This window comes from Camelina sativa, chromosome 11, assembly GCF_000633955.1.
Source record: "Camelina sativa cultivar DH55 chromosome 11, Cs, whole genome shotgun sequence".
Taxonomy (NCBI): Eukaryota; Viridiplantae; Streptophyta; class Magnoliopsida; order Brassicales; family Brassicaceae; genus Camelina; species Camelina sativa.
Genome location: NC_025695.1, coordinates 44944034 through 44955437, shown reverse-complemented (window position 1 = coordinate 44955437; position 11404 = coordinate 44944034). Strand labels below are relative to the sequence as shown.

The following is an 11404-nucleotide window of genomic DNA, read 5'->3' as shown; positions in this document are numbered from 1 at the left end:
TTTTTTTTTTTTTTTTTTTTTTTTTTTTTTTTTTTTTTTTTTTTTTTTTTTTTGTCAACAATGGCCATACCGACTTAGTTTAACAAGATATTTTATTTATCAGTTAACCAACTGAAAAACAAAATCGATTTGTTCGATTACATCAAATAATACTCTTAGAGGGGTCTAGTAATACGGCTTAATAGTGATGTATCAGGAATCTTTTATCAACAAATACATATAAATATCACCAAAGATATAATATGGATCTACTTTTGGTGGTTAGACATTAAAAAAAATATTTTTCAATTAAGTATCTCCACGTACAAGTTGTATGGCCTGTCTAATACGTAGTAAAGAGACAGAAGGTTTGATCGATCAAGGTAATGTCTTTGATTATCTATATAATGAGGAACTTTCAATGAGTCGATCGAGCTAATACGTCGACGAGGCAAAACAATGTTGTCTCTTCTCTCTTCTCTTTTATCTCTCCTCTTTGTGTTTCTCATCTCTTTTTTCATCATCACAAGCCATTTTAGCTTCCCTCTTTCCTTGCTTAAACTCCTTGGATTCATCAAATTCACAGCTTCGAGAGACGATGATGACAACTACAAACGGTACTTGTTTTTGTTGAACTGATACACATTTTTTGCTGGCTTCTCAAAACTAACCAAATAGTAATTGTACTTGTGATGAATGATTTAATCACTTTTACTTACTTCTTAGAATATGTTTACAAAGTTATTCAAGAAAACATATTACGAAGTTTTATTTCAGTTTGTTATAATAAATACCATTTTGTTTATACATAAAAAATATTCACAAAGTGTAACCAAAATAGTTAACTAGAGATATTTTATAAAAATTCTTCTTTGCAACAAGACTGTTTAGGTAGATCATAGTTCAACTGAAAAGTTTTCAAGCTTCTCTTTTGATTATTTATTTTTATAATTTGCGGTTAAAAATGGGGTTGGATAAAATTCACTGCACAATGACATCAAAAACTTCATTGAATGATAGTTATCTACTAAGCAGAGATATTACTTACTGGTTTAGTTCCTCTGTTTCATCTAAGAGTCAAAGAAAAACAGAGTGACCAGTGCGACCTTGTGTGTGTTTGGGTAGTAGAAGAAAAAGAAGAAAGCCAGAATAAACTAAGTTCATTTCTGGCAATGTTTCCAAATCTGTCAAACAGATAACGTGCGCTTAAGATTTTCATGTTTAGTAAATATAAACAGAGCTTTCACAAATACCAGATGCTCTGTTTTGTTAAAAGATGACAATGCTTAATAGTTAATATGGTCTTTTGTGTTTGTGTAAGTGACGAGGGAACTTATGTGGTCGGAGAGGAGGAGCTACAAAGAGAGCTGATGCCGAGACACGTGGCAGTGATAATGGATGGAAACCGGAGATGGGCCAAACGGGAAGGATTGCTGACGTCGCAAGGCCATGAGGCCGGAGCTAAACGGCTTATAGAGTTTTCCGAGCTCTGCTTCAAATTGGGGATTCATACAGTCTCAGCTTTTGCTTTCTCCACAGAGAATTGGGGCAGACACAAGGTGTGACATTTTTTAGACAAAGTAGCTTAAATTCTCATACAATTATTGACACTAACCATTTTCCTTGGTATTATTAAGATTGAGGTTAAGTGCTTAATGTCTTTGATCCAACACTACCTCAAGTCCAAGATCCAATATTTCCAAAGGTATAAATACAATTCCATTTAGCTTCTGTTTGTTTAACATGTGATCTTCCCACTCTTTACCAAGATCTTTTTGTTTTCAGAGAGGAAACTCGAGTTTCTATTATCGGGAATCTAACAAAGATCCCTGAATCTCTACGCCAAACAATCCACGAGATAGAGGAAGCTACGAAAAGCTATAAAAAGAAGCATCTCATCTTGGCAATAGATTACAGCGGGAGATTAGACATCTTACGCGCTTGCAAGAGTATTGTTCATAAATCAGAAGCTGGATTGATCCGAAAGGAAGATGTAGACGAGGCAATGATCGAGAGAGAGCTTCTGACAAGTTGCACCGAGTTCTCAAGTCCTGATCTACTGATTAGGACAAGTGGAGAACAGAGAATTAGTAACTTCTTCTTGTGGCAGCTCGCTTATACCGAGCTCTTCTTCTCATCGGTCCTTTGGCCTGATTTTGATAAGGATAAGCTTGTTGAGGCCTTGGTTTCATATCAGCGCAGGGAAAGGCGATTTGGCTGTCGAGTTTGATCCACATTTTCTCCACTATGTTCATGTGAGATCTCTAATTTCAGAGATCATTGTACTTTCATACATTTTGTGTAGATAAATCGAAAAATTGCGAATAAAATCAGCCATGCAGTTTCTTGTTTCTTGCTTCGCCTACACAAAACTAAAAATGAATCTTGCAATACAAGTAACTGTAATATCCCAAAGACTTATTGAAAGCAGTGTTCTCGAGGTATAAACACATCCATTATTACACAATCATATACAGTTCCCATTGCAGTTTATTGCAAGAAAAAGAAAAGAAAAAAATCAAGATTTCCGACCACCAAAGCGTCGTTGTCTCTGCTGAAACGACATCAAAGCTTCAACATAACCGCTCCTCCCAAAATCAGGCCATAGCTCTTGAGCAAAGAAGAGCTCAGTATAAGCCAATTGCCACAACAAGAAATTACTAACTCTTAACTCACCGCTCGTTCTTATCAGTAAATCCGGATAAGGAAACTCAGTACAATTCGTCTCCAACTCTTGCTCGATAAGTCCCTCATCTATCTCATCAACATCAATCTCACCATCTTTAACTCTCTGAGCAATACCTCTACACGCTTGTAAAACATCGTATTTCCCGCTGTAACCAACCGCTACGATCAGCTGAAGCCTGGTGTTGTTCTTAGTACCTTCCTCAACTTCGTTGATCAATCTTAACAGAGATTTCGGAAGTTTCGATGAATCTCCAATGATCGATATCCGAACATCATTCCTAAAACACTCGAAAATATGAAGTTCTTGAAACATAAATATAATCAATCAAAAACAATTCTTGATTACAAATAAACTTACTTGGCTAAGTTTTGAAACTCTGATTTAAGCGATCTCTCGAATAAACTAAACAAGAAATCAATCTCAATCTGCAGAGAGAAACATATAACTTCAAATCGCATCAAGATCGAAAGCTGTGTAATATGCAAAATTGAAGAATTAGGTTCTAAAGTAAACTCACCCTTGGTCTGATCCAGTTATCAGTAGAGAAGGCGAAAACTGTAAGAACTTGAATGCCCCATCTACCACTAAGCTCAACGATCTCTTTCAAAGCTTCAACGCCAGCTCTGTGACCATCCCAAGGTTGAAGACCTTGATTCTTAGCCCATCTTCCGTTCCCGTCCATTATAATCGCCACGTGTTTAGGCATCAGCTCCGGCTGAAGCTCTTCCGGCAGAGTTACTTCTTCTTCCTCCTCCGCCGGCGTCAGCGCAACCTCCGATTTGGTAGATCTGACTCTTAGTCTGACTCCTCTGTTCACGAAACTCGGCGAGTAAGAGAATAAACAGTCTCTACTTAACCGCGATCGCCCGGCATGCAATCGCCGGAAGGATGTAGGAGTAGGGACTCGTAGAGATAACATCTTAAAAGAGAGAATTTATTCACTCGAGGCGTTGTGGTAAGAGTTTGATAGGAGAAGAGAAGAAGCAATATTGTATTAAAAGCGGAGAAGATTAGTTGGAAATTGGAAGTTTCTTAACTCCATAGATGGTTCTGGTGAGGCGGTTTGAAAACGACGCCGTGTGTTTTTTTGTTCTGTTTTTTAAAGACGATCATGTTCATGTATGTTGTTTTCGAAATTGAGCGCCACAAAACAAAATTTATCGTTAAAGACTAAAGAGATATATTCCAAAGCTTTTGTTTTTTTTCTTAGTATTTTTTTCTCTTTTTGTGTGGTTTATACGAGTTATACTATTCGTCCACGTCTCTCTAACGTTTCCGATTTTATCATGCATTAAGAAGCTCCTACCATATAAATGTAAATTTGTAATAAAGCTCTGATTTATATCGATCACAACATTCTCATAGCAAATCCAAAACCAAATTATATTCAAAAAATCTGATTTTATAAATGAAAATTGTGGCCGAAGTGAATAAAAAGGCCCAATAGCGTAATAACACGTGAGTTTTGCTATCCGGGCTGTGATTCGCCACGTATTAACTTCTCCCGCCACCACACCTTTAACTAAATACCAGAACTAACCTTAGGTAATCAGCGAAGTAAATAGTAAAGGCATAGATCTTCAGAGGGTATAATGGTGAATTGAACTGGGAGTTTAATTGTTTTTGTCAGCGTAAAATCCAATTGAACCGTTCGGTCACCGACCTAACCGGCTTTAGTTTTTTTCACCCACGCTGCGTCGTCGTCAGTCGTCATCGAACCCAAAAAGAAACAAAACAGTTTGATTCTCTCATTCCTTTTTGTCGGGTCGTGTGATTTTTTTAAAAACCAAAAATGGGTATAACGAGGAACAGAAGGAAAACGGACCCTGAAATCATCATCGCCAGAGATACAGATTCCGAATTAAGTTCGTCAGAAGAGGAAGAAGAAGATAAGTACCCTTTGTCGGAGTCGGAGGAGGAAGAAGAAGAAGAAGAAGAAGATGAAGCGGTTAAAAATGGAGGGAAAATTGAATTGGAGAAGAACAAAGCCAAAGGGAAAGCACCCATTACCGTTAAGCTTATCAAAAAAGTTTGCAAAGTAAACCCTCTTCGAAAAAAAACCCTAGCTTTTCTTATTCGACGTTTCAACTGCTTTCATTTCTAATTCTGTTTATGCTTTATGCAATCAAAGAAAATGACTTTAAATTTTTGCTTTTGATTTCAAAACATACTGATGTAGCCACTGTTGCCTAGGAGTGAATTTAATCAAAAGTGTCTCAAATTCGCCTCATTGTTACTTAAAGTTCTTCACTTTGATGTAGAGACAGAGGATTTTTAGTGTTTGGATTTGATTGTTTTATATCTGTTGTTCGTTCCATGGTGGATTTATATAGGTTTGTAAGCAGCCTGGGCATGAAGCTGGATTTAAAGGAGCAACCTATGTCGATTGTCCTATGAAACCTTGCTTCTTATGCAAAATGCCTGGTAAAGAATCCACATTTCCTTTTCGATTCTTGCTTATATGTGTATGATGGCGAATGGAGAAAATGTTAATTTACTCAACTGTTTTTGCTTTTTGCTGCATCAATTGAAGGCCACACTACAATGTCATGTCCTCATAGAGTGGTTACTGACCACGGAATACTCCCAACTTCGCATAGGAATACGACGAACCCTATTGACTTTGTGTTCAGGCGCCAACTCCAACCGAGGATTCCCCCTGTAAGTCTCTTTGCACGCCGTTCTTACTGCATTTTGGTGCGTAGTCAGATTTTTGTTGACTGGAGTATATGGAACTATTTGTGCTATACAGATCAAACCAAAATATGTGATACCGGATCAAGTTCATTGTGCAGTCATTCGATACCACAGCAGACGTGTTACATGTTTGGAGTTCCATCCAACAAGAAATAACATTCTTCTCTCTGGAGATAAGGTTTTTAGAATTGAACAAGTGTCATATGTTACCAATTTTTCTGCATCTATCTTCTCATTGTTATTTTCGTTTCTGTTGGTTGTATGGTACACTCTCTAATAGAAAGGGCAAATTGGAGTCTGGGATTATGCTAAAGTGTATGAGAAGAATGTGTATGGAAACATACACTTCGTACAAGTTAATAATATGCGGTAAGGATCGTATTGTACCTGATGTAATGTTACATCTCCATTTAGATGTCTATATCTGGAAACAAAATCTTGAGTCTTTTGTTGAATCAAATTTCCCTGCTCTTGTCGGTATGCAGGTTTAGTCCCACAAATGACGACATGGTGTATTCTGCATCCTCTGATGGAACAATTGGTTATACTGACCTGGAAACTGGAATCTCATCAACGTTGCTGAATCTCAACCCCGATGGATGGCAGGTCACACCATCAACTCGTTTCTCTGATTTTGTCTTGTATGAGCCATTATGCTGATATGACATATCATCGGTTTATAGGGCCAAAAGAGTTGGAAAATGCTGTACGGTATGGATATTAACCCAGAGAAAGGTTTGGTGCTAGCTGCTGATAATTTTGGGTTTCTTCACATGTAAGTGATTTCATCTCCTTAAACTGTTTGTAGACTACTAGCCTCTTTGTTATTGTTTAAATGAACGTCAGACTTATCTTCTTTTGATAAAAGGATCGACCATCGTACCAATAACAGTACGGGTGAGCCAATTCTGATACACAAGCAAGGAAGCAAAGTTGTTGGACTCGACTGCAACCCTGTCCAGCCTGAGCTTCTTCTCAGTTGTGGGAACGATCATTTTGTAAGTCTATCAAAGAGAACCAAGAGCATGCTTTTACTTTGGACTCGTTTAGATGATTTCTGTCAGAACTTGTTCAATAGATTTGCTTGGTTATGGTTTCAGGCACGGATATGGGATATGCGTAAACTTCAACCTAAAGCTTCTCTGAATGATCTTGCACACAAGCGAGTAGTCAACTCTGCTTATTTCTCTCCATCATCAGGCACAAAAATCCTCACGACCTGTCAGGACAACCGTATTCGAATATGGGACTCGATCTTTGGGAACTTGGATTTGCCAAGCCGAGAGATTGTTCATAGCCATGATTTTAATCGGCATTTGACGCCATTCAAAGCTGAATGGGATCCTAAGGTTTGATACTTTAACCTCTCTCTCTTGTTTTCTTGTCCATCGATTTCCCTTTTATGTAGCATTTGTTATATGTTCATCTGCAGGATACCTCGGAGTCGCTCATTGTGATTGGCCGTTACATAAGTGAAAACTTCAACGGAACTGCTCTTCACCCAATAGATTTCATTGATGCAAGCAATGGACAGTTGGTTGCAGAGGTTATGGATCCAAACATAACAACTATTACTCCAGTCAACAAGTTGCATCCGCGTGATGATGTTTTAGCCTCAGGAAGTTCAAGGTTCGTGAGTTTATTATTACCCACGAGTTATGAGAGTAACTAATTAGTGAAAACTGTTTTGATGACTAATCTCATTGGTGTGGATTTGGTTTCAAACTCCGGTATCTTCAGGTCCCTATTCATTTGGCGGCCACAGGAGGAAACAGAGATGGTTGAGGAGAAGAAGGATAAGAAGATTATTATATGTTCTAGTGAAAGCAAGAAGAAAGGAAAGAAGCACAAGCGTGGCAGCGATGATGAAGACGACGATGATGACATGTTTAGCTCTAAAAGCAAAAACATTAAAGTCAACAAGTCTCAAGCAAAAACAACCAAGTCTACTCGGAAGACAAAAACTTAAGATGAAGAAAGAAGTATTTTATGTATAACTAACTTGTACTCTGTTTTATTTTGGTAGGTTCTCTTGTACATACTCTGTTTTAGTAGCATGCCCTGTTTTGCCTTTGGCCGGCGATTTTGCTTTCCTTTTTTAAGGGCATGATCGGCTTTTGTGTGGCTCTCTTCAACTTTTTTTTGGTGTATCTAAAGTATGAATTGCAGTAAGAAGGTTCTCTTTTGTTTTCTTTTAGTTGTTGAAGTGATTCTTGATCTCACTGAGTGATGGATGAGTGGAAACAGGGGATGAAAAGTCTTTACTCTTACGTCATCTTGACAGCTAACACTCATCTGTATCAAAAAACAACTAACTAATAAACAAACTGATTCCAGCAAATCATCTTGTTGTTTCAAGTATGGTCTGCCACTACTTCATCCTATTATATTTGTCAATGCATCACAAATTTTTGGACGCGTCATTAAAATCTGAATGTAACTTTGGTTATCTGCAGTTTTGATTTTAACCAAGGTTTGTGTAAAACTCATTACTCATATACTCGTTCTGTTAGTGATATAAGGGAGGGAGCATTGGTGATCAAATACATACAGTGATTTACATTGCTAATCAAACCTAGCAGTCACAACAATAGCCGCATGTGTTACATAGGAATGAGTTTTTCATCTCTCATCACATCAATCCAATACAAAATAGAATCCAGGGTTCTATATCTCCTCTTAAACCCAAACTTGTCCACCTTCTCTCTCTTCCCAAGAAGCTTAGACGGAAATCTGAACAGCAAATCCATGAAAACCCAGTTCGCCAAATCATCAATCTCTGTCCGAACAAGCTTCTCCTTAGCCACAATCTCATCCCACACATGCTTTCTCTTACCCATCTCTTTATCAAACAAGAAACCTTCATCAAACATCGTAGTTTCATTAACTTGCACTCCAAGTTTCTTCCCGATTTCAGGCCAAATCTCCTTCCAAGTGAAACCTACCCCATTAATGGCGTTAAAGGCTTCACCTTTCGCTCGCACTCTCCCACTCGCTGCAGCGAATATATGCTGTTCCGCGACTAAGTTGGAATCAGACCCATCAATGTAACTCTCCTCCCAACATTCTCTTGTCCCTCCAAACACAAAAGGAAGATTCAAATACTTACACATGGCACCATAAACACAAAGACTTCCCATGAAATTGTACAGAGTCCTTGTAGAGCTTCCCATTAGCAAACCGGGTCTATGAACCGACCAAACAACCGAATTACCAGTGATCTTCTCCTTCAACAAATCCTCCAAAACATAATAGAAATTTCTCCCAGAACTCTTCCTCGGACACTCCTCGCTGTAATAACACAAACTCGAACCTTCTCCGACAAGAGACACGTAATGCTTCATCCCCGTTTGAAGCGAGAAGTGCTTTAACCTCGTAGCGTTTGGTAGAATCGCGTCCAAAGCGTTTGTAAGCATCATCTTGTTCTGAAGGCAGCACTTGTCGCTATCCAATGGATACTCACCAGACCACGTGACCCAGAACACGTAAGTCACGATGTCTTGTAATGGAGACAATCTCTGTTTAGTCTCAGATGTGTTAAGCAGATCACATGAGATGAAATTGTACATCTTCGTCAATGAACTGATCTCCGGGTTTCGCGCTACGCCGTAGATTCTCCATCTTGGTTTAGACGTTAATAGCCTCTTTACAATCTCTCGACCAACGAGTCCGGTGACGCCAAAGATCAACGCGACGTTCTCGTCTACTTCGTTTCTTCTCATCAAGATTCCATCTTCAGACCCCATTGTTGTGACTATTAGAGAACTAATTGATTACGATCGAAGCTTTATATAAACATTTACGTAGAGAGTAAAAAATAATGTGTGGGACTGATTCAACGGGTTTTAGGAGAGTTTAAAGACTCGATGCTTACCTGTTTTTAAAGGCTATGTTAGAATATCTAAAGCAAGTTGCTTTGGAAACAGCTACGATTCAGCATAACTAAGCACAATTTTATAATACAAATAGATTAAAGTCAACAGTGTTTTAGAGTTTCATGTTACAATCCTTTTTCTTCTGAAAAATTACGAAAAAAATGGAGTTAATAATAATCCACACATTATTTTTATGGATGGCATAAGTTATATTGCTTGCAATATTTGTGTGTATAGAAGAAGATATGTTTAAGATTCAAACCATATACTGTATGGTGGAAAAATCTAAGTTTATCCTTCGAAAATCTTGACATGCTCCACCGTAGACGTCAATGTCAATATTACCATGGTATCAACTTTTTTTTTTATAAGACATCAAAATAGTGACAATACCATAAACTTAAACCGAATTTATCCATGCACAACNCTACTTCGTTTCTTCTCATCAAGATTCCATCTTCAGACCCCATTGTTGTGACTATTAGAGAACTAATTGATTACGATCGAAGCTTTATATAAACATTTACGTAGAGAGTAAAAAATAATGTGTGGGACTGATTCAACGGGTTTTAGGAGAGTTTAAAGACTCGATGCTTACCTGTTTTTAAAGGCTATGTTAGAATATCTAAAGCAAGTTGCTTTGGAAACAGCTACGATTCAGCATAACTAAGCACAATTTTATAATACAAATAGATTAAAGTCAACAGTGTTTTAGAGTTTCATGTTACAATCCTTTTTCTTCTGAAAAATTACGAAAAAAATGGAGTTAATAATAATCCACACATTATTTTTATGGATGGCATAAGTTATATTGCTTGCAATATTTGTGTGTATAGAAGAAGATATGTTTAAGATTCAAACCATATACTGTATGGTGGAAAAATCTAAGTTTATCCTTCGAAAATCTTGACATGCTCCACCGTAGACGTCAATGTCAATATTACCATGGTATCAACTTTTTTTTTTATAAGACATCAAAATAGTGACAATACCATAAACTTAAACCGAATTTATCCATGCACAACTGTTTGATTGACCCACACACTTACTAGTTATTTCTGCTTCATGGCGAGTTGCAACAGTTTTATAATGAGAGAAATAATTGAGGTTGGGACTTGTGACATTTGAACTTTTCTCTTGATCTCTAAATTGTTTTTTCGGAGTTACAATTTTGTTTGTCACGATTGCTTACCGATTTGGACTATGATGTCTATAGTCTAGTCTAGGTTTTGTTCATACTAGTAGAGTTTGTTTTAATCGAGCTAGACAAAATCAAAACGCTCATATATAGTGTCGACCTAATAGTCGGTTTTTTAAGTTCATTTGATTTTGTTTGTTTAGCCAAATTGTATAGCCTTTAGTTATGACACTATTGTCAACTATATATGTGATCTGCATATCGCAAAGACTAGGTTGGTTAATGCATGTGGGTTGGTCAATAGTGCTGCAAGAGCAGAGTCATTGATGTCTTGATATATATGGTACGAAGTACGAACCTACATAACCGAAAAAACATTTGGTATCATTGTAAGGATGATTATCATCTATTGGGTTAAGCGGGCGTCGTCTATTGTTTACCAATTTAATTTGTGGCTATGGAATGTGTTACGGAAGCCACATGCAGTTCTTATAGTTTTAAAATGAATCGTCGTGTTCAGCATGTTGTCCACTTCTCAATCGGACGGTCAAGGTTGCGAGATGCAGAATCTGGCCGTGGCCGTTACGTTTGCTGGCCGGCTTTTTTTTTAATTTTTATTATGTATACTCTTCAAGTGGGTCTCTACTGTTTCTTTCAGTTAACAGTCTTACCGGTCAAAACCGATCATATTAACCGACAACTAGTTACACAGTTACACACGTGAGTGATACACTAACTAACAACTCATGTACCAGATTCTAACTAATCTGAGATCTAACTGACATTATGCAGTGGCCAAACATGATACTTCGAATGAAACAAGTTCCAAATATTGTAGAAAAATGGAATTGTACAATTTGAGTATTCGAAACGACGACATGTATAAATTACAATACTATTAAAACTTTTTGATTGATAAAAAATATTGTAATAATTTAATTAGTTTGTTCTTATGTTTTTTTTTTTAAATCAAAGCTTTTGATCACGTATGCGTCAATCTTGGTTGTGGAACTGATAAAAAAAAAA

At 37.3% G+C, this 11404-nt stretch overlaps 4 protein-coding genes across 4 annotated transcripts; 2 read left to right on the top strand and 2 right to left on the bottom strand.

Moving 5' to 3' along the window:
• On the top strand, window positions 259-2330 carry LOC104726457 (dehydrodolichyl diphosphate synthase 3). Its single transcript, XM_010445326.2, has 4 exons — window positions 259-596; window positions 1301-1538; window positions 1617-1684; window positions 1765-2330. Exons 1-4 carry the CDS (start codon window positions 439-441, stop codon window positions 2207-2209), a joined length of 909 nt encoding a protein of 302 aa, XP_010443628.1. The 5' UTR covers window positions 259-438; the 3' UTR covers window positions 2210-2330.
• LOC104726456 (dehydrodolichyl diphosphate synthase 2) lies at window positions 2377-3749 on the bottom strand. The gene is made up of 3 exons (XM_010445325.2): window positions 3186-3749; window positions 3026-3093; window positions 2377-2945 (listed from the first exon to the last, which is right to left on the bottom strand). The coding sequence occupies exons 1-3, from the start codon at window positions 3585-3587 to the stop codon at window positions 2498-2500; spliced, it is 918 nt and encodes a 305-aa protein (XP_010443627.1). The 5' UTR covers window positions 3588-3749; the 3' UTR covers window positions 2377-2497.
• LOC104726455 (protein DAMAGED DNA-BINDING 2) lies at window positions 4342-7557 on the top strand. Its single transcript, XM_010445324.2, has 11 exons — window positions 4342-4706; window positions 5002-5092; window positions 5202-5329; window positions 5421-5543; window positions 5646-5734; window positions 5851-5971; window positions 6049-6140; window positions 6234-6363; window positions 6466-6714; window positions 6798-6994; window positions 7106-7557. The coding sequence occupies exons 1-11, from the start codon at window positions 4461-4463 to the stop codon at window positions 7332-7334; spliced, it is 1695 nt and encodes a 564-aa protein (XP_010443626.1). The 5' UTR covers window positions 4342-4460; the 3' UTR covers window positions 7335-7557.
• LOC104726453 (iridoid synthase) lies at window positions 7878-9447 on the bottom strand. The gene has a single exon (XM_019232374.1). The coding sequence runs from the start codon at window positions 9109-9111 to the stop codon at window positions 7969-7971; it is 1143 nt and encodes a 380-aa protein (XP_019087919.1). The 5' UTR covers window positions 9112-9447; the 3' UTR covers window positions 7878-7968.

Excerpts from the sequence above, each read along its gene's own strand:
- LOC104726457 (XM_010445326.2), top strand. The coding sequence starts at position 439 with ATGTTGTCTCTTCTCTCTTCTCTTTTATCTCTCCTCTTTGTGTTTCTC. Across the intron at positions 597-1,300 it reads GATGATGACAACTACAAACG|TGACGAGGGAACTTATGTGG; the intron begins GTACTTGTTTTT and ends TGTTTGTGTAAG. Across the intron at positions 1,539-1,616 it reads AGAATTGGGGCAGACACAAG|ATTGAGGTTAAGTGCTTAAT; the intron begins GTGTGACATTTT and ends GGTATTATTAAG.
- LOC104726455 (XM_010445324.2), top strand. The coding sequence starts at position 4,461 with ATGGGTATAACGAGGAACAGAAGGAAAACGGACCCTGAAATCATCATC. Across the intron at positions 6,141-6,233 it reads AATTTTGGGTTTCTTCACAT|GATCGACCATCGTACCAATA; the intron begins GTAAGTGATTTC and ends TTTTGATAAAAG. Across the intron at positions 6,364-6,465 it reads GTTGTGGGAACGATCATTTT|GCACGGATATGGGATATGCG; the intron begins GTAAGTCTATCA and ends TTATGGTTTCAG.
- LOC104726453 (XM_019232374.1), bottom strand. The coding sequence starts at position 9,111 with ATGGGGTCTGAAGATGGAATCTTGATGAGAAGAAACGAAGTAGACGAG.
- LOC104726456 (XM_010445325.2), bottom strand. The coding sequence starts at position 3,587 with ATGTTATCTCTACGAGTCCCTACTCCTACATCCTTCCGGCGATTGCAT. Across the intron at positions 3,094-3,185 it reads ATAACTGGATCAGACCAAGG|ATTGAGATTGATTTCTTGTT; the intron begins GTGAGTTTACTT and ends TTCTCTCTGCAG. Across the intron at positions 2,946-3,025 it reads GAGTTTCAAAACTTAGCCAA|GAATGATGTTCGGATATCGA; the intron begins GTAAGTTTATTT and ends CGAGTGTTTTAG.